The sequence below is a fragment of the Podarcis melisellensis genome (genome assembly GCF_964234715.1).
Source record: "Podarcis melisellensis genome assembly, chromosome: 2".
Lineage (NCBI taxonomy): Eukaryota > Metazoa > Chordata > Lepidosauria > Squamata > Lacertidae > Podarcis > Podarcis melisellensis.
Window position 1 is genome coordinate 28,195,954 of NC_138529.1, and position 22,742 is coordinate 28,218,695.

General features: G+C 42.9%; 1 protein-coding gene across 2 annotated transcripts in view; it reads right to left on the reverse strand.

The window, feature by feature from the left end:
- The window catches only part of RPTOR (regulatory associated protein of MTOR complex 1), a 302,464-nt gene that overhangs the window by 12,582 nt on the left and 267,140 nt on the right, over positions 1-22,742 (reverse strand). The window contains exons 28-31 of one of the 2 annotated variants that reach the window (XM_081899558.1): positions 22,154-22,258; positions 15,855-15,902; positions 7,724-7,830; positions 1,802-1,929 (exon numbers count right to left, since the gene is read on the reverse strand). In XM_081899558.1, the coding sequence (XP_081755684.1) occupies positions 1,802-1,929; positions 7,724-7,830; positions 15,855-15,902; positions 22,154-22,258 (388 nt within the window). The remainder of the gene's footprint in view (positions 1-1,801; positions 1,930-7,723; positions 7,831-15,854; positions 15,903-22,153; positions 22,259-22,742) is intronic. The other variant, XM_081899559.1, reaches the window with a different exon arrangement.

A 22,742-nucleotide genomic window follows, 5' to 3' on the forward strand; every position in this document is an offset into this window, starting at 1 on the left:
CTTTGTAAGACAAAGCTGGAAAAAGGCCAGAAACCAACTCATGAACCATAAATGTGAAAGGGAAACCATCTGCTTGGTGTGGCTAGGTTCCCAGTTAGGTAAGTTGCAAGACTTTGAACCAGAGATTTTAAGTACGGGTGTTATATTTTACAACGGCATGTTCCAATATGTACTCTGGTGTGTGCTGTAACTGGTCAGATAAAGCATAAGAGGAAATGAGAGGGGAGGAGCAAAGGTAGGAAGGAATGACCCCATGTTTTTGCTTTAGGACATAATAAGTAAATGTCTTAGTAAAAACTTAGCTCTGATGTCTTTTAAAGGTAAAGGTAAAGGTACCCCTGCCCGTACGGGCCAGTCTTGACAGACTCTGGGGTTGTGCACCCATCTCACTTAAGAGGCCAGGGGCCAGCGCTGTCCGGAGACACTTCCGGGTCACGTGGCCAGCGTGACAAAGCTGCATCTGGTGAGCCAGAGCCGCACACGGAAACGCCGTTTACCTTCCCGCTGGTAAGCGGTCCCTATTTATCTACTTGCACCCGGAGGTGCTTTCGAACTGCTAGGTTGGCAGGCGCTGGGACCGAGCAGCGGGAGCGCACCCCGCCGCAGGGATTCGAACCACCGACCTTTTGATCGGCAAGTCCTAGGCGCTGAGGCTTTAACCCACAGCGCCACCTGCGTCCCCCTGATGTCTTTTACAACTTATGTATTTCAGGAAGAAGAAAAACCAATGCAATATTCTTCTCCCCTTCTTTAAAAAACAAAACAAAACTGTAAAAAGTTATTTCTCTTGCAGCTCAAGTTGATAAAAATTGCATCACCTCATAGCATTTGTTTCCAGGTCATAGCTTTTTTGAAATGAGTAGGTGAGAAATATAAAGTCTGTCAGGTAATCCCTGAGCAAATGGTGATAGAAGGTTATGGTAGGGTTTGAATAACATTGGTGCTAGAGGACACATGGAGCCTCGAATTGAGGTAAGTTACCATGAGTGCTTAACCACAGAGCTATCAAAGGATAGATGCGCTTCACACAATTGCAGGGGGTTGGACTAGATGACTCTCGTGGTTCTTTCCAACTCTACAATTCTGTGAAGACAATAATGTACAGATTCTAGAAATTAAGACCCTTGGGATTGTGCCCCTTGTTTAATGTAATCTACAAAATATGAGAAGACATCCTCTTAAGGTGCTGCAAACCAGAAGACGGGATGCGATGGGGGAAAGAGCCTCTTACTAGAGAAGATTCATATAGCGCAATTTCTACTATGCCATCACAAAGTTTTTTTCAAAAGAGAAGTTCTGCAGTGGTGCAAGGGAAATTGCCCAAACATTAGAAATGGACTCCCCACCCCCCACTCCCTAGAAAAAAATGGATGCATTCAATAGGTTGTATTCAACCACATTGAACTTCATGCACAGAACAACTCCAGTGAGTGCAATGGAACTTCCCCTTCCTCTCCTACCATGCCATGTGATCCCCAAATTTGCTCTAGGGATTCCCCTATCTCTCTAGAGCATACCTGGGAGTAGAATAGGGCTGCATGGGACCTGGAGAGGGAAAGGAAGTTCCACTGCACTTGCACGCACACAATAATTTAGCTGGATTCAACCTAATATCCTTTTCACATTACGTTTTCACACATGCTGTAATAATAATAAAAATAAATAAATAAATAGGATGGAGGTTCCAAGAACAGCCAAATCTCTAGTGTGTTTGGAGGCACTGAAACAACGGCAAGAATAGTAGTAGTGAATGCAAAGTGAATGCAACTTGATAGTTGTAAAAATTAGATAAGTCTCTTACCATTCGCTCAGAGCCATCCGCCGGTCATAAACACGAACAGAACCATCACCAAGCCCTGCTACAATGAGCGAACGATGCGAGTCACAGGACAGGCTGGTGACACAGCTGTCAGCCCCTGTGGGAATATCCTAGGAGAGAAAAACACAGTCCTAAGCTAAGACAGCTGGGAGATTTTAAGTGCACTGGCCATACATATAGCCCAGTGTTACCCCTGCAGTGGAGTCCACACATGAGCATTGATGCTGAATAATGGTAACAAGGTGGTTGTGACAGCTTTACCATGCAGGCTCAGATTTTGGCTTAAGACTGGGGGTGAACAAATTGCCTCTGGAAACAAACTAACTTCTGGTAGTGAAAAGGGCTGAAGTTTTTAAAATAAGCACAGAACATGACTGTGCAGGACCAGGGCAATGAAGACATCAAGGACACCTATTCTGAGCTGCAGCACCCGGCTAATTGGTTCTTTTCTTCTAGCAAAGAGGAAGGCATAAATATTATCAGACAGCATTATCTCCACGGTGAGGGTCAGGAACTTGTGTGGGTCTATGCCTTATTATGTATTAAAATTTCTATATTGGATAATACTAATTTTAATAAAAAATGTCTTAGGTCTGTTTCACATGGTTTAAATCAGGGGTCAGCAAACTTTTTCAGCAGGGGGCTGGTCCACTGTCCCTCAGACCTTGTGGGGGGGCCAGACTATATTTTGAAAAAAAATAAAAATGAACGAAATTCCTATGCCCCACAAATAACCCAGAGATGCATTTTAAAGAAAAGGACACATTCTACTCATGTAAAAACACGTCGATTCCCGGACCATCTGCAGGCTGGATTTAGAAGGCAACTGGGCCAGATCTGGCCCTTGGGCTTTAGTTTGCCTACCCATGGTTTGTTTTGGAAAATGTAATCTGGGCTACTTTACACCTATATGCATACTGGTATATATGAAAATTGGGTCATGAGTTTCCTTTTGACTGTGGTATATATTTCACACAAGTGTGCATCAACTTCCTGATGTGTCTACTCACTAAAGCAAACTTTTGCATTGGAACAAGTAGCATGTGATCTTAGCCCTTCAGTTTCAAGGGAAGCCCTGATTAACCACATTAAAAAGTCCTAATTAACTAAGATAAATGTCCAGGAGGAGATTCTTTTCCGCAAAAACATATTTGTCCCTGACCAGCCATAAATACTACATTGAAGGGCAGGATGGATAGATGAGTGCTGTTTAAACAAACACACACCATTTCCCTGGAGAGAAATAAATCTGCTCCAGCTGAAAATACACCTGGCAGCTAACTAGTGCATGTAGGAGAGGTATGTTATGGCAGCCATTGCTTTCTAAATAAGTACCTATTAAAGGAAGAACTCTGCAGGGCAATAGCTGCTTATTGGGCTTTAGATCAGGCCACAAATGCCACAAAAGCAGATTAAATATATATTTAAGAGCAGAAAGCACTGAGAGGGGAACTAACAGCAGGAAGGCCTGGTGAGAAGGAGACACTTCTTATGCACCCAGTCAAATAGCAAAGGTGAATTACTAAAAGTGGCAGAACTACAAAGAGACCTGCAAATGCAACTAGCCTTTCTACTTCACATTTTTTTGTGATTATAAAAGTACATAGCCTGCCATGAACTCTAAAGCCCTGCATTTCCTCTGGGGAGAAAGACATTACCAAAAAGTGTTTCCTTTTAAATGATGGAAGCTGTTCCACTTTGACACGCTGCTGCTCCCCAAGCCTTGCAGCAAAAAGGTTTACAGCCCTTTATAATCTCTTTGGAGTCAGGAATTCTCCCTCATATTTTTATGGAAAGTAAACTGTGCAAGATGAAACATTGCATGCCCATGGTCAAGGTTGAAATAGAAACCTGGAGTCCTGATAGGCTGCAACAAGATTCTATGCTGCATGTGTTCATGTTCTGCAGAAAAATGGTAAGAACAGAAACCAAGGGCAGTGTACTTTATGAAAGAACAACTCTGGAAAATAATAAACACAAAGAGCAATGCTGGTATATTGTTGGAAAGACACCCGACAACGTTATTCTAAGGCTATAGCCCTTTCCTCTTTATGTGCTACGCATAACAGAACTGCGCGGAATAATAAGAGTGCAGCTGTGAAAAAGAAAAACAGTTTCAATTAAGCAACCAAAAAATTGAGCAACATTTTCAAACTAGCATAATAATCAGAACTGGCTCTGCAAAATTATGTTAGCTAATTTCACACCTCCTTCCTATTTTTGCTCCTGTGAGCCTATCCGCCTTCTCTTGATGTTATTTTTTGCATTTGCTTCATAAAAAAATATTAGATTAACAGTTTACTGGAGATAAAAATCTGGCAATCCTAGATTGAAATGGAACTGTAGCTACATAGAGGCTCTGCAAATTAAGATACTTTTGTGTCTCCAAATCAACTCTCTTGTAGACTCCCAGAGGGTTGAGAAAGGGCCACAATGGTGTCTATTAAATTCTTTCAAATCAGACTATAATCCAGATTAGAGTTCCATCCACAGCATGCCACAGGCAAAGAGCAGAATCTGTGGATAAAAGGTGCTTAAGGAACAAATAGTTCCAGTTGACTGACATTACTGAGTGAAGTTTCAGGTTGCAAAGGAAAGCAATTTTGCCTTGAGCGGCGGCAGGAGTATTTCTGCAATGTGTTTGCCAACAAGATCTTTTCTGCACCTAATGTTGCATGTAGAATTCCAGCTCTATCCAACAACTGAGTTTAGTAATATGTAAACAGCATCTTGGCAGCTATTCAGGTAACTTGTCAATTTGGAACGTGATGACACTTGGGGGAAGCAAGTGAATTTTCTACCATGAAGCTCATATGCAAATTAGTGTTCCATCCAATTAGTGGAGTGGAGCCTTGAACTAGAAGTCTGGCAAGTGGACCCTGCCAAATGAGAAAGTGTTCAGATTTGACCTGTTATTTGCACTAACAGCCGGTATCGGTAAGGATTGGATGTCTCAATAGGCCAAGAGGATTCCCTCTGGTCCCAAGAAGCTTCCAAGTCTACCTTGGCTCCGCAGCATGAGAAACCCAATGCACAGCTGCACTGCTTTCACAGTGCTCATCCCTGCTTACCCATGTGCCAACTTGATTTCCTGTTTGAACCCTTAGCTTGGCTTAGTTGGTGCCTGCTTGCTGCAGACCACCAGTCTTGGCAGATATCTAATAACCCAGATAAGCTATGGCAGCAGTACCTAACCCCCAAGCACTCTCCCAAGTCCTTGGCAGCAAAAAGAGGGGGGAGGGTCAAATTAAACACAGTGATAGGGCAAACAGATAGGTTTAAGCTTCTCCCCATCCCCCAGTCCAGTTCTCTGATGGAGATGCAAACTGTGTCCACCCTGGTGATCAGGTCAATCATTTAATGGATGGGGAGGGGACATAGCTCTGCTGTGAAGACAGCATCACACATGGGAGTGTGGTCTAGCTGCGCCTGCTGCTGCCTTGCAGTTTTGGGAGGGTTGGGTCAAGAGTGAACGCAGACCTTGGGCCAAAAAAAGTCATCCACTCCTGGGATGCAGACTAGTTCAGTTGAGATTTTATTGTACCAACTGTGCTAGATCATCACAGCTGTTGAATCAATAGAAGTGTCATTCCAAATTCTCTCTTTCTGCAAGGAAACCATTAAACTAGTAACAAACTATTCTGAAATTGCCCCCATCTGTTTCAAGTATATAAGCCCATGCACCCACCCACAATCTATGATGATTCTCACCATCTCCTACCAACCTAGTACCCAACATATTATCAGTGGCTCAAATAATGGGCAGTGGCATTTCTGAATATGACTACTACATTTCTGCTGCTCTGGGTTTTGCAGTATGATTAAGTCTTGATCCCCCGAATCACTGCAAAAACCAATTTGCACTGTTTAAGAAATAAAATGCCTTTAAGATGCTCTCCGTACAATCATTAATCATTCTAATTTAAAATATTTTCACCCTGCTGATTTCTGATGTTCTCTAATTTGCACAGATAAAATAATATTTGAAAATAATTAAGATTAGCATAGGCTTAGTTGTGCTGCATTGCTGGGTCAAAGTGCCATAATTAATGTTCATCCAGAAGTAATTAATTTCCAAAAGATTTGTAGACTAGACTTTATTTCCCACAGCTGCTTAGACAGAGATGTTACCTCTCATTATGTGGCTGAAGAGGTGGCTTGATTTAATGGCAACTGACGTGAATGTACATGGTTTTTTTGCTAAGGTGAGTGGCACGATAGCTCAAGCAACAAGGCGGCTGAAACTGCTCTGTTCCTTTGTCAGTCTCCATGCCTATAGAATAGGAGGAACAAGGCCGGCTCTGTCATGAGGTGAAGTGTAGTAGGTGACTTTAGGTGGCAGATAGAGAGGAATGGCGTTTGGGGGGCTGCCAAAGGCAGATAAATGTTATAAGGGACTTTTAGGCTTGCCAGCTAGTCAGTTTCTAGCACACATAGACAGGGTTGGCCCAGACACTGCTCTGTGCATTCAGTATAGTGAATTTAAATTTGCTGTCACTCAGCCTCTGCCATTGTAAGCTGGATCTTCTTAGTCCTGGCAGTGAATGACAGTCAGGAAAAAGCTTGGCTGGCTTGTTGTTCCACTGTGGGATGTGTCAGCTGCCTGCACTCCTAAAGTTTCCTTGGATCATGGTTAGAGATGCATGTGAAAAAAAGGATGGGAGCTTACCACTGCCAAGGGAGAGGAGGAAGAACAGCTCAAAGAAAAGCTACAGCCAGCAACAGCCAATCAGGGCCAGCTTCCTCTGCCATTGTGTGCATGTGTGTGAATGCATACATGAGAGAAAGTGCTTGTCTGTATGCTTCTTGTCTGTGTCTGCATGAGAGATGGTATTAGTGCATCTTTGCTTCTTTTATCTGTCATGTGCACAGTGTTGGTTTTTTGCTAGAAAAAAAACACGGCATGTGCACATATATGTAAGAGAGAATGCAATTTTGCATTGTGCCTGTGTAAATGACTAATGGGTCTTTGTACCATTTCCTACATTGTTAAATTCCTTGATCACATAATGCATGATCTGTAGTTTGAGGGCTGGTTGACTTTCTTGAGCTATGTATTCTGCATGTATTTCCTTCAGTACTCTAAAAGGGATTCGCTTTAGATTGTCCTTGGAACTAGTTTCAGTGTTCCTCATATGTGAATGTCAGATGGCCTTAAAGGTAAAGTTAAAGGGACCCCTGACTGTTAGGTCTTGTCACGAACGACTCTGGGGTTGCGGCGCTCATCTCACTTTACTGGCCAAGGGAGCCGGTGTACAGCTTCCTGGTCATGTGGCCAGCATGACTAAGCCGCTTCTGGCAAACCAGAGCAGCGTACAGAAATGCTGTTTACCTTCCTGCCGGAGCAGTACCTATTTATCTACTGGCACTTTGATGTGCTTTCAAACTGCTAGGTTGGCAGGAGCAGGGACCGAGCCATGGGAGCTCACCCCGTTGTGGGCATTCTAACCGCCGACCTTCTGATCTGCAAGCCCTAGGCTCTGTGGTTTAGACCACAGCGCCACCCGCATCCTTTCAGATTGCCTTAGGAAAACAGATTTGTCCCCATGGTCCAGATGTTCACAGGAAATGATGTTTCAAGGCTTAGGCTGAAAGTGCTTGAGGTGCACCAAGCATTTCATCTTTGCAATGTATCTGGTACTTCAGCATGCTTTGTAAACAAAATGTATCACAGGTACACAGGCATGATTCACCTATTTGTAAGTAACCCTGGTCCCACATTCCACCCTACATAAACTTTTTGACATCCATGGAGAAGCATTTCCACAGACACCTTCTGTATTGAGTTCAGGAATTATCTCATTAACAAGTAGCCTTTTGAGTGGCGAAATTAGCAGCACAAGACATTTCTCTGTTTCGGATTGCTTAAATACCAGATCCATAAGCAATATGTATTGTGCTTACCTGAACTTTCATTTCTCGGTCTGTATCCCAGATTCTTATAATCCGTACATCTCCAGAAGTCATGAGAAGACCAGTTTCCTGTTCCCAGTCCACCACCATCCCTGCTCCTGAGGAAAGAAAAAGGTGTGCCATGCAAATTTATATCTTGGTACATGTGGACAGATGAAATAAGTCAGAACATTGTGGGAATGAAATCTTCCGGTCAAGCAGAGCAATCCAACACAATGAGTGCACTGTGCGTCAATGTTAGAATGTGGTAGGTACTGTGGACTTTGGGAAGTGGCAGGTTTTGAGAAAAAAATATAGCAGGGTGCAGGGTGGTGGCGGCGGCAGCCTTCAACAGTGGTTTCTAGCTGGTTTCATTTGAAATGTTTTATTCACAGGAGTCACAAACTGCTTGTGTGATACACAAAAGTGAGGGGAAAGTGTTTTAGTAATTATCTGCCCCCCTGTTTTTGTACCCAGGGAAGAAAAAGACCATTCCTCTCCAATATAGCCATAAGGTTTTTGTTTTGCTTTGCTTTTTTAACATAGAGATAAGCAGTAAATTGCATTAGGCATGGAAATACTCAAATGAATAATCTAATCAACAAAATCCAACATGTGTTTTTTCTCTGGTTTCTGCACCTGGGCTCCTTTATAAGGAGGTTGGGCTGCGATGACAAATGACTCTGAAACAATTTAGGATTCATAGCAGTCTCTTCCTTAACCCAACAAGGCAGCATTTGATTCTTCCTGCCAACCTCACTATGATTTCCACCAGGGCCTTTTATAGGATAACAAAACAGAACCCAAATAACGACTAATGCACCAATCTTCTGAAAGGAAAGTACTATGAAAAGTACCCAGCCCCACAAAAAGACCAGATATCTAGTCAAAAGATAAAAGCAAACTCTTGCATTTTTTAATCTTTTAACGGCAAAAACATGTAGCACTCCCTTAGATACTAACTGCCACCGTAAGGGCAGTAGCACCATAAAGCAGGGGGACATTTATTTCTTAATTTAATGCATTTCTATAATGCTTTGTACTGAGTAAGTTTTTGAAGCGGGGTACAGCAAAATAATAAAATCATATAATAAAAACTATTAGCTTTATCCAACCAAGGTCTATATACAACTCTATATAAACAGCAAATGGTATTGAAAGTCAATGAGAGATCATGCAGAAGTTGCAGGGTCATACATCCCATGCCCCTCTCCTGATAAAGATCCATCAGGGCAACCAAGGAAGATTCAGTCCCCATAACAGGCCTGAGTCCAGACTGGAACGTGTCTAGAGATAATCAGTATCCTCCAAGAGTGCCTGCAGCTGGGACATCAAGACGTAACAGCAGCACAAACATTCTACCTAGTGCTATAAACACAAGCACCTATTAAGGGTCTTGTAAGACAAAAAAAAGGGAAGCTACTTCTCTTGCCCGCCTTGGATAGTCACCTGCTAGAGGTGCTGTTGCTGCACATCACATTGCAGATCCTGATTTCAGGGAGTTGGATTGCATGACCCCCCAGTCCCTTTCCAACTCTATCTTCCTAATTATCATTGTCTTCATTCCCTTCATCCAGTGGCCATGCCCAGGCCCACTTTAATGTTTCTTGTGGCCTGCTGGAACTGCCAGCTGCCAAAACACCTGAGCAAGTACAGAACTTGGGGGCTGCCCTTGGGCCCTTCGTTTGCTCTTACTGCAAGCAATGGGGGCGCAGGGTGGGAGGGAGAGAATGGCAGCAAAACGGACAGTGCATATTTTTATCTGGACATACAAACTTATTGTTTCTTCAGCTTCCTTGGCAACTTGGAGGGGTGCTACAGATTCAGAGCAAGCAAAAAAGGCGGCAGTTTAGATTATAAACACCTCTAAAGCATTTTGCGTTTGTCATCCTGTTTATGGTCCGTATGACAAGATAAACCCAGCAGGCTTGAGATGGATGATGCCTTTTCATCTTAAGCAGGCAGCACTCTAGGAAGAGATGCTTAAGCTGCCAGTTTCTCAGTCATTCATACTTACATTTCAGCACAAGAATCTTAACACTGTTTCAGCAGCAACATAATCTGCAGACCACACATACACAATATGTGGGTTTTTCTCCTTGCTTGTATGGCATGGCACCTTTGTTTACTTAGTGTCTGGAGGAAGTTGTCAGGTAGATGAGTCTGACTTTAGACTAGACGGACTGGTGGGTAATCACAATGTCCTGGGAGGAACTAAGCTGCCTATGATTGATGCTTTTATAGCTTTTTGGATCAACTACTGTAATGTCTCTTTGTGGGGCTCCATGGAGGTGTGGAGCTATTCTGCTCTCACATCTTCCCAGAACACAAAATAAAGTGTTCAACATTTAACTGCCTCGTGAACAGAATGCTAAATAAAGGAGGAAGGATTTAAATTCCTGGCTCTGCCATAGTCTGACTGACCTTGAGTAAGACATCTGTTCTTGCCCAAGTCTCACTTCTTACAACTGTGAAATGGGGTTAATAAAGTAATTCTCTCTCCTTTGTGGGAAGGGAAGCACAAAAAGAATGTTCATCATACATCACGTAAAAGGAGTTGGCTCTCTTGAAAGGTTTAACTGTGTGGAATGAACAAGACTCTACTCTTTAGTGGACGATATACAGATTTCTTCCTGAAGACTAATGAAAAATGTAAGCCTCTGCAAATGGGTGAGAAGGACTCCCTTCTTTATGCTGCTCTATAAAAATGGAAGCAGTCACTGTCTGAGCAATGGGGGTTCTGCTGAATCTTTAGCAGGTAATGACAAATATTGCTTCTCAATATGCTTATTTGCCTTTTGTCTCCTTCCCCAGTCACTTGTGTTTTATGAGAACTGCCTTCCTCTGTAAGTAGTGTGCTCTGGATTCTCAGCTGCTTCACTAAATCTTGACAACTTCCTTGGCAACTATGCTCAAGAGGAAGTGACCTGGCCTGTTCCCACATAGTTCCAGGCAAACGATGCCATCAGTGATAACAACCATTTTACAATATAAGGAAGCAGTGGAACCCTTTTTGGCCCTTGACAGAGTATACAATACGCTCTTCCTCCATGTAGTGACATGGAGGTTTATGTAGCTCTTGCCACCAGAGGGTGCCCATGTGCTGAGAACTAGGATGGCACAGCATCCCTCCACTCTCAAAGGATTGCAGCAGACAAGCAGAATCTGAGGTGTTTAAGATGTGTTTTTAAACCCATTCATGAGACATGAAAAGCAAAAAAAGATCTATGGAGACAGCCGCCCTTTGCATTAAATCTAACTCATTCATAAGTGCATAAATATATAGAAAGCTATGAAATGCTAATAGAAAATGCTACATGATGATGAGCAAAGTAGCTTGTGTGCATTACCCACTTCAGGGCAAACTAATGTTTATTAAAGTAGGCCTGAGGTTTCTGGTGGTTTTCAAAGAGGGAACTATCATAACATTATTGACTCATGTTTACATCTCAGGTTCCTTGCGTCTTGCAGATCAGAGGCTTGTTGACGACTCTTGATTTCATTTTAATTAAAAAAAGAAAACCAACCTTTCCATGGGATTGGGGGATGTGGGGCACAGAGTCAAGAAGACAGATCTTTTGGAGCCTTTCCAAACAATGTTCTTGCAAACAATAAATTCTGTGTGCAATTAGTTGTTTCTTATTTGTTCCAGGAGTCCAAATGCCTGTTTGCAAAACAGTGCTCTCTGTTGCAAGGATATTACATTTTTTCAGCACTCAAATAACAGTATTTGTTCATGTGAAAATGCATCCATAGTTGCAAGCACAGTGCGAAGTGTGGCAGCATAAGCGTCACAGCCACCGACTGAAGAGGACTAGTAACGCCAATAGAAATTATTGCTCTTTCACTTCCTTATATGCTAAACGTTCCTCTGCTGTACAACTCAAATGCACAAACGCCATCCCTTCCTCTTCTAAGCAATGTCCTCGCATGTTGTGAACTGTCTTTACATAGTTATTTATTTATCTCCTGATTTTACACACACAGCAGCACAACACAACACAACACAAACCAACCTTTGAAACTGGTTGTTTAAGATCTTTGTCAGAAGCCTCTCTCTGGATACCCCTATCTTTGAAGGTGAGGAGGGTGCCTACTGGCAATAGGGCTCTCTCAGCAGCGATGCTTCAGTTGTTTTCCTCCCCTTATCCATTCATGTGGTGCTAGATTTGATGGTCTTTACTCAGCATCTTTTTGCTTTCCAGTGTGTTTTGTGTTACAGCTGGTTTAACATCTATCTGCTGATGATGTTTGATTGCATTTGTTAGCATTTTAATATTTGTTGTGGTTTCTGATCATGATGTAGTGAAGCTCCCCCAGATCCAACGATCCCCTCCATGACATTCCCACAGGGCTCATGATGCAAGGTACTGCTCAGGTACTAGAGAGCTTGCTGCTATGTGCTCATGAGGAAATCATGAGGAGCCTACTGCCACAATTTGTTCCCAAAGAGGCAAGGTTCATGACAGCCGACATATTCTCAAACACCTCGTAAAAGAACTTCCACCTTATTTCCATAAAGCATTACAGTGGTACCTCGGGTTACATATGCTTCAGGTTACAGACTCCGCTGACCCAGAAATAGTACCTTGGGTTAAGAACTTTGCTTCGGGATGAGAACAGAAATCGTGCAGTGGCGGTGCAGCGGCAGCAGGAGGCCCCATTAGCTAAAGTGGTGCTTCAGGTTAAGAACAGTTTCAGGTTAAGAACAGACCTCCAGAACAAATTAAGTTCTTAACTCGAGGTACCACTGTACATAAAGTTGAGTGCATAAGACACATGGCAAAAAGCTAATTTTAAAAATAATTCCTCTTGGCTTCTTCACGCAAGGACTAGCAGTTCTGCATGATATGGAAGGATATTTTTAAAATATGTCAGACACTGGAACTTTCCTTGTAGGATTCCCCCAAAGTCAGAGATGCATCTCAGTGGAATAGTTCCCTGCATATGTTTCAGCAAAGAACCCTGGCATCAGAAACAGCTGCATTCCAAATACATTCTATTTAAATCATGTTCCCCCCCCCCATCCCCTCTCCCAAAATCACTGCTGTATCACAGTCTTTGTCTAACTGGCGTTTTGATTAGTTCAGAAATGTGTGCACAGGCCACAACACAACAGTATCCAAGAAAAGGAAAGCTGATCTTCTATACACCGCCCGCCCCCTCCTGGCTGATAAATGAGCCATGTCCCTGTTTTAATTTCCAGGCAGCAGTGGGGAGGCTGCATTACCTCATTATTCATTAATTCCTGAAAATGCCCCTTCAAGTGACACTCCTGTGCCAAGCATCACCCAAATGACAAAAGAAGACTCTCTAGAACACCGGGAGCCTTAATTTACCAAGTGAAAAGTGCCTCAAAATAGAGCTGCTGCTCCCCTAATTACTTTATTTTCATAAAAGACCTGACCTCTCTCAAGGCATCATGCTCTGTCTCTGACTACAGAGGCACAACATAAGTTAATCCCACAGACCAATCAATGCTGGGATTCACCTACTGCCTTTTTAAAAAGAATAACACATCACCTCCTCATGAGACTCCTTCTGCCTCATCCATATCATGGTGGATAATGAATGCACTTGGATGCTGGTTCTGATACAGCACAAATGTGGCATGACATGCAGTTTTCCGCCCCACAAAGCAGAGTTACTAAGGTCTCTCCTAGATGGAGCTTTAACACTGCCTTTTAAGTTCAAAATGTCTCCCTTACAAAAACAAAACTCCTTATTGTGTTCCTTACTTAGTAGTATTTCTGTTCTCTGCCCTGCTTCTACTCCTGCCCCCCCCCAACTTCATCCCTCCAACTTTCTCACCCCTTACACTTAAAAAAAAAAAGGTACAAGACCTGATAACTTTTATGAGCTCCTGGGCTGGGGGAAGCTCCTAATCCCACCCCAGGCCTTGCCTGGAGCTTCTTTGATTTAAACATTTATTTAATTATAAATTGGATTTTTAAGCACTGCTTACTTTAAGTGTCAGATTGAAGGGAATAAGACCCTCAGACTTGACCAGGGAAATCTGTTACTAATGTCTTTTGTGGCTTTTGTTTTGTTAATCAGCAGACTCATGGGACTGCTTTGAAGAGTGTGGAAGTGGTGCTCAGGGAGATTTGTAATTCTTTCCTTCCATACCCTACCCCTAAAGCAAACTCCCCCCTCCTTACATAAAGTCTGCTATGACTGGGGTGGAGAAGACAGACGTGGACAGTAGCTCTCCCCCTAAGCTAATAGTGATAGGAGAAGAACTACATTGGAGAAAAAGCCATGGGATAGTGTTTAATAAATCTCTTTCTCCTGGAGTACTACTTCCCCACTCTTCAAAGCAGCCCCATGGGACTGCTAATTAGCAAATAAACTACAAAAGATCCTAATCACAGTTCTTCCAGGTCAAGGCTGGTTTGGACCTTAGAATGCATTCATTTCCCAGAAGCAATTGATGCAGTGGTATTTCCCTGGTAAATTTCCAAGGTTGTGGGAAGCAGGGGTGGGAGGTCTGGAGCACACTTTCTGTTAGTTGTGAGACTGAGGCAAGATGGAGGATAGCCTAAGAGGATCCAACAACTGTCCAGGACACATTTACCACATTTGCTAAACTCCTTCAAATATCAGAACAACAACAAAAAAGCAAACCCATTTACAGACAGCTCTGCATTACCTTTAGCCATCATCCAGTGAGTGAGGAGAAATGAGGCTGGACCACATGGTTATGCTATTGTGATAGATACTATTGGCTGGCAATCTCACATCCCCAAATGGACCTTTTCTCACTTTTTTGTTACATTTGACATAGAATAATGAATCAGAGACAAGTTTAGTCACATTTATCAGATGGGATGGCAGTGTCTTTGCACTTTATAATCTGGAGCAAATATTTCTGTGCTTTTTGCAGTCATTTTGCCGCTCTGAAACTCTCCAGCTCCTCACAGAAAGAAATGTGTTCTCAAAGACCTCAACAGGTGTGCCAGGCTGGCTCTGAAGCGGAGCTATCTATCCGTGTGCTCCTGACAGATTGTTGCTTCCAAAGCATCATCAGTATTGATTCTCTATAGTGGTTGCAACAAGCTGGTCTGGTGCTCAGCCTATCAAAAGGAAACCCCTTCAGCCTCCACCCTTCCTAATTTTAGCTTTGTCAGCTTGCCAGCAAGTTTCTACAAAAGATGGGATGCTCATAGTAATCCACTGTATTTGCATGTTCCTCTCCCAATAACCAGAGAAAGTTTAAAGGCCCCAACCTAAGAGAAGCCTGAATCACAGAACACACAGCCACCTTTGTTCTGCTAATCACTGCAGACACATTCCAGCCCTTATCAACTAGTGAATATTAATAATTCATAGAGCGCCTAAGAAGATTACATCAGCTTTCTGACACATACCACACATACCATGTCCTGTTGTGCCAGCCATCTGTCACTATCTCAAAAGCTGAAGCAACAGAGAAGGATTTCAAGTCCCATCCCTCCACAGGTTTTTTCCTCTCAGTCTCAGTCTAAAGAGCTAAATACATGCTTTACTGTAGGTTGGAAATGTTCAAAACCTTTTCCAGACAATTAATTGCCAAAGGCGGAAACCAACTTTCCAGATTGAAACAAGGTCACACCTGCCATTTACTTCCACTCAGCATCCCATAATTACAAATCAAAGAAACGTAGCAGTCAACAAAGACAGAGGCATTTCACGAAGAGATGCTCAAACATTCCAGGCCATCTCTTGAACTGTTTAAGAGTAATGGTGGTGGCCGAGAAGCTGCTGTACCCTGAGCATGGCTGGCCTGCCGCGATCCTTGTATAAAGTGATCACAGAACAATATTGCCTCTGCATATCTTGAAAACAATTTCCACATTTTGTGATCAGGCTCCCGAAGCGAAGGAAAATGCACGACTCTCCTCCCTTTGCCTTTCTTCCACGTGGACACTTGAGGCCCATGTTGACAGAATATCAGATGTAGAAGCCCACATTTTGCATAGTACAGACAAGCAATACAAAGCAAGGAATGGGAAGGCCAGGAGAAGCTAAGCTGCCTTCCAAGAATTAACAGGACCCAGGAGATGTTAGAAGGAATGCCATTTTAAAAACAACAACAACACATATGATTAGAAGGACCACCCCTCCCGCGCTGATTGTAGGTAAGAGGAAAGAGAGCACTCACCTCCCTGTTTACTTCTGTCAAGATAGATTGAAACCCTTCGGGCCAGACCTGTGAGAAGACAGGGATTAAGGGGTTGATGCTAAGGGTAAGTTGGTCAGCCAAAGCAAAACAAATCTTAAAAAAAGGATTAGGAAAAGCAACCCAAAAGGAACAGAAAAGAACACAGTTAGAGAGAAGCAGTAGCGGCAGAGAGGCCTCCATTCAGGGAAGGAAGGAAGGAAGGAAGGAAGACAAGTAGGTTGATCACAGCAGCCATCCTAGGAAGCCATTAGCCATGAGGAGGAAAGCAAGACCGGTCTTCTTTTGCTCATGTGCACAAATCCCACTCAGAAGGGCCCTGCTATACTCTATCTAGAATGAAAGGCACCTCGCTGTCAGTGGAAGAGTGAGAAATGAAAGCTGCGCTCCAAATGACCCCTCACCAAAGAAAAACCTACAAAGAAACCCAACACCCTGTGAGGGGAGAGGTGAATCCAAACAGCTAAGCGATGTGCTGCTCAGGCCTCACTGAGCCACCAGCTCAGCTGTGAAACAATACAGTAGGCAGCACACTTCAATGATTTGCTAATGAGCACTCATTCAGAGAGGAAGGACAATTTACAGAGGACTCTGCTCAAACAACTGTTTAAGTGGGGGAAATTAGCAGTACAAGGGGATTCATTTGAAGTCATCAGGAAGAAGGCTGGATAATGAGAGGAGCTGCAGGGTGGCGGCAGCAGCTCAGTTGTTAAGGACAGGGCAGCTTAGGCACATGCTGAGCCTAGCTGCCCTTGGTTTGCCCAAGGAACTCTAGAAAGAGAACCTGCTTGACCTTTCCCAGGGCAGGACTTGCAAAGGCCACTCTCAAACACCATGGCTCACCTTTAAAACAAGCCCCAAAACTGGCAGGAAGTAAAGCAGTGGTGATGGATGCCCGCAAAGAGGTCAGAGATGCACTAGTTGGAGGTGACAGCCCATTCTCTCCATTGTAAGGCATCACTTGCTCTGTACGGTAGTCTGAGAGCACCAGCCAGAGTCCTTTATTTATTTACATTTATATGCCACCTTTTTTCTCCTTGGCTAGATGGACTGCCTATCTGACCTCAGGGAAAGATGTTCCTTATGCTGTTGCTTTTCCTTTCTCTTCAGTGTGGTGTAGTGGTTAAGAGCGGTAGTCTCGTAATCTGGTGAACCGGGTTTGCGTCTCCGCTCCTCCACATGCAGCTGCTGGGTGACACTTCTCTGAAGTCTCTCAGCCTCACTCACCTCACAGAGTGTTTGTTGTGGGGGAGGAAGGGAAAAGGAGGTTGTTAGCTGCTTTGAGACTCCTTAGGGTAGTGATAAAGTGGGATATCAAATCCAAAACTCTCTTCTTCTCTCTTCCTAATTCTAACTGGTAATACACAGGATGTGGTTATGCTGATGTGAACTACCATGTCCTTCCCCTACCAGTCTACAGTCTGACCTAGGAGCCTGCATTATGCTTTCTGTTAAACCACTCATCTTAAACATCCTCTTTGTAAAAAAGAAAAGAAAAAGGTCACTCTGCCTATTCCATGTGAAACCTCGCATGCAATCTACACAAACCAGGACCTTTTGAAATAGTGTCTGAAACCACAAAACGGACACCTGTGGGAGTAGCATCCTCTCAGGAATCACCTTGAGACTGTAACCTACTGAAGCACTAACTTGCACAAGGCTTGCCCTGCATTTATATCTTTCACATTTCCCCATGTCACCCTTCTCACTGGTTCAACTGCAAACAAAACCATCTAAAAGAGAACCACTCCACACACAAAGAAAATCCTGGAGAATTAAGGGGCTTGCTTAGTCCTGGTCCATCTCTTGCTATGAGGAACAGACCAAGTCAGAATGACAAATCTGCTTGGCCAAAACAGCCAAGTGCTGAATTTATTCGGATGTTCATTTCAGCAACTGCCCCCACCTCCTTCGGAGTGGTACAATATGAACTGCGCCTGCACTATTTCTGGTGGTGCCTGGGTGCTTTCATTAAAATGGTCATTATATCAACACCAATTCAGCACCGACCTAGAGCTGACTCATAATAATGTGCATAGATTCTGTGGTTCCCTCCACCCCCTGCCTGATTCTCTAGTGCTCACACAGCTGTTCTAATCTTCACATGATCCAAAATATTACGACTTTGCATAATGTGAAATTTGCTCCTGTCTTTCTTAGACCTAATCCTTTAACTTTTAGATGGACAGTGAATGTATTTGGTGGATTTAAGCCAGGAAAGGGCATAACCAATGCTAAGGAAAAAACCTGTTTGCTGTTGCAGAACAAAGTCAGTACAGAGCTGAAGCCTTTGAGTTTCCTATATATAGGCACATGAATGTTTTGCTGGAGAATTACACACACTTTTATAAGATTCCTTTCCTTCCATCCCTCTTAATCCACTCCAGCCTGTTCTTCACAAATGAGAAAGCTTGCACAAAGAGGTCAGGTCCACCCACTCCTTTAAGTGTGTCCTCTGCTCCTGCTGTTCATTCAATCCCCTTGTGAGGTCAGTGACCCATTTTTCATCAAGATGATTACATCACCAACTGAGGATTAGAAGATGGAGGAGAAAGATGGAGGAAAAACAACCAACAGCAAAGGATGCTAAAATTCAGGTATCATTCCACTAGCATGTAAAAAGAGGAAGGAAGAGGAAGCACCATACAGAAAATCGAGGCCACAAGCACAATGGTCTCAGAGAGACAGGAGTCAGATTACAGCCCTGTGCCAAACTGCACCAGCAGTCTCCACAGCAAAGGCCAGCACTTCTAACAACAATCTCATTTCTACAGAGGACTCATTTAATTCACCCTGCACCTTTGCACAGAGTGAATTTAACTAACCCTCTAATTCCCGCAGCAATATGCATAGGTAGTAACAAAATCAAGGACCGAAAGAGAAATTTAATAGTTCTGTAAAGGAAGCACAATCACTCTCCCTTAGTGCTGTTTCTTATTCACCGAAATAGTGAGGAAATTACCGGGAGAAAATCCAAGCCATAGTGGAAATCAGAAACAACAGTCACAAGGGACCTGGGCAACTCTTCTCTACAGAAATCATTTGCTCATGCTATAGAAAAGTGTGAAAAGGGGATGACCAGGAACAGCTGATCTTTACTATCAAAAAACAAACCATTGCCCATTACCCAGACTAGGCTGCATCTGTAAATCAATGCTTCATGGGTATATTTTTTATGTCAACATGTTGGTTGGCTCTGCTTTCATTACTCTTACACATTTTATTTTTTTATGATGCCTGAATGTTATTTAAAAGGAGTTGTTACATGGGCAGGTTTTTCTTGTCTTCTCATCTTTTGAACTGCAGCCACAGACAACAGCAGTGGCAGACACTTCAAAGGAAGAGCCAAGGATACAATTGGATTTGACTGCACACACCAGCCTCTGCTGGAGTCCAAGGGTTAAGGCAACATTTTATTGAACTGAATCAATGAAATGCCACTTCTCTTCAGCCTCAAACTTTTTTTTTTGTTGTGACTCAAAACAATAAAAATGAATTATTTTAAGAGAAGAGATGATAGCTAAACAGAGTATATTTTTAGCCAAAAACGGTCACTCTCATTCAGAATTTATAACAAAGGGCTTATAGGCTATTAACATCAGAACTGAGGTATCAGAGTACATAAATATATATCAAGTTGTGTCCATGTGATAGCCTTATCTTAAACCTTTTAAAGCAGGATTAGGGAACCTGTGACCCTGCAAACGTTGATACACTACAACTCCCATCATCCCTGAACCATTGGTCATGCTGGCAGGGGCTAATGGGAGTTGAAGTTCAACATTAACTGGAAGGCCACAAGTTCGTCACCTACTTTAAAGGAATTACACTAAGGTTACCAGATTTTTTTCAATGAATCTGGGGACACCTTTCAACTTCAATGGATTTTGTATGGGGACTGATTTGTAAATCCAGGGACTGTCCCCGGGAAATGGGGACGTCTGGTAACCTAAAATTACATGGGTTAGAAAACTACATTTCCAGTTTAACTTACTGATTGTTGAGAGAAGCAATGCATTGGCTATCAGACTATGAGTGTCTTAGACGAATATTTTCAAAATTTAGTTATGAACTTTGCTTGTCTATTTTTGTGAAGCAAAATGTAACACAGGATTTATCCCACTTTCTTTGGACTTCAAAAGCCAGCTCTCAAATATTATTGCCAGCGTTGGACACAGTATCATTAATATCAGCCTCCAGCAAACTGGTGCCCTCTACATGTTTTGCACTACAGTTCCAATCACCCCTAAGCCTTGGCCACACTGATTGGGGATGATGGGGTTGGCTGCTTTATACGTATTCAATTTAAATTAGCCTTTTTGCTTAGTGCATTTGTACTTGAACTATTTGCTAATGTAACTCTGTGTGTGTGTGTGTGTGTGTGTGTGTGTGTGTGTGTGACACAAACCTTACAAGTATGCTAAAGTTAAGATAATTTCTTTCTAGATTTTCTGACTGCAAATTCTGGATAAATTCATTGGTTTCGGTGGGGATAAGTAATAAAAATAACAGAAAAATGGGAGAAGAGTGTGTAGTGGAGCATAAGGAAGTCTAACAAAGTTCTAATTTCTCCTACGATGACTAATTCAGTGCTTGTTTTGATTGATACACACACACACACACACACACCACGCTAATATTTTTGGTGTGCCTACTTTGCCCCAAGCAGCACATATTAAGTCTACCTACTGGGTAATCCAGCACTGGCTATGCTGATTCTCAAATATGTGCTTTCAAGATGCTTTAGGGTGACATGTGCTTAATGAACATCAAGTAAGCTTTAAAGCTTGGTAAAGGGACTGTGAAGACAAGACCTGGAGAGATCAACAAGATTTGACTTTGGTACTCTACTCTCCACCCAAGGCAGCAGAGGGAATACAAGAACCGCAAGATAAGCATCTTTTAGCTGCTTCCCCATTGCTCTTATTGACAATATTCCTGTAAATGGCAGGATTTCACTCACAGCAATGTTTACAGCAGACATCTAACTTCCCATACTTTATGATCGGTTCTGTGCACATTACAGAAGCTTGGGTTTGCAGCAGCTGCACCTCAAATTTCAGGCTACCTGGCCCAAAAGGAAGAGGAACAGAATCACCGTAATATTCTTTCCATGGAAAGAACCAGAGGAAGGTCTGTCAAAGTTTTAAGATCTGAGTGAGGCATCGTCTGTGAATTCCAATGAATAGCTAGAAGGCACATTATACAGGAAAAGCAGGGCAATGTGAGGGAGGAAGAGGACATTAAAGGAAAACATGTAGGCAGCGCTACTGAAATGTAAAATTCTTAATGTTCAAAGGGCAGAGATTTTTATTTTGACGTGTCAAACCACTATCACTTACTAGCTATGCCAGCACAAATATTTTAAAGGGAATGCAAAGTGCTGGTTTAGCAACAGGAAGTTTTCGAATAAGCGGTTGTCAGGCTTCAGTGCTGAGATGCACAGGTTCAGAAATGAGAACTGTCAGAGCATTAATGACTCCTCGTGTCTTGGAAGCAGAGCAAGTATCCTTCATTATCCCATCTGGTATAGTGGTTTTTTTTGGTCACCTAACACTGCACCTCAGTCTCTCAGCCGGGCTTGTTAAGTGATGGGTTTCTTGTTGACACCTAACCCTGCCTGGATTCTCAACATGTTCGGGACACTCAAATCTATCTGCACTACCATCTTGTAAATGTGACGTTTTCACTTGACTTTCCATCCTCCCTCCACAATGAACAGCAGGAAATACTGCAAGCGGTGTGCCCAAGTCAAGGCAGGCTGAGCAAGGTAATATGGGAAGCATGCAGAGCTGGGGCAAAAGGGAACAAGCAAACAAACAAACAAAAAAAAGGATAGTGGCAAGAGGTGAGTTTTTGGGGTAAAACCCCAAAGTGAGAGGAGGAAACCAGCTGCAATAATGAGTCCAAGGAAGGGCAGTGCTTAGAAAAGCCTCACACAACAATTCTCTATCTAGAAGCAAAAAAGTTAGATCTGACCTCCAGTGATGAAACTCCAGCGCAGTCCAGGAAGAGAACTCACCTGTACTCCTCTGTTCAGCACTATGAAAAAGATTGCATCTATTCCCCATCTGGCATCTCTGCTTAATCTTACATTTATTATTTGTTTTTAAAGTATTGCAGGGCAGAAATTTCTCACCGGCTCCATCAAGACCAAAACATTGTTAACAAGGTATTACTATAGACAGTGAAGACCACTCCATGTTACCTAACCCTGTTCCAAATGATGGCAAACTACTTTTGCCCCTTCAAATCTAGATAGAATGCTAGGTCATACCTACCGCGTGTTGTTGGTAGCATGTCTGACAAGCCCTGCCAGGCCGTTACCATCTCTGGGTTCTTCTCCAGGTCAGCAAAGTTTTTCCACACCCTTATAGCACCATCATCTTGAAGGAGTGACAGAAAGAAAACTATAAGGCAATTCAGCTCAGAAGGGTAATTTTGATTTTGAATTGGACGATCGCTGGGTGCAAATAGCATCTTACTGTGTACTCTATGCTGTCCATGAATGTAACAGTTCTGCAGCATCCACACAAAACTGCTCTCATCAAAATGCCACCCCACATTTCCCCCCATTTAATCTGGATTTACCTGTTCTGTGGAAATTCTGATAGGTTAAAAAAAGGAGAGGAAAAACAATCAATCTGGATTAAATAGGGGGAAATAATATGGGGTTGCATTTTGATGAGGATGAGACTGTATGTGCCCTGCAGGAGCAACACAGAGTTTCCAATAACTGCAATGTGGAAACACCCACTGAGAGTTATATTACAAGAAGAGATGGGGACTGGATCTCCCATTGGTGTAACAGTAGCCACTAAAGGCAGGGGGAAAGGATCTAGGTTGCGTTGCAGCATTAAGGTAGGTAGG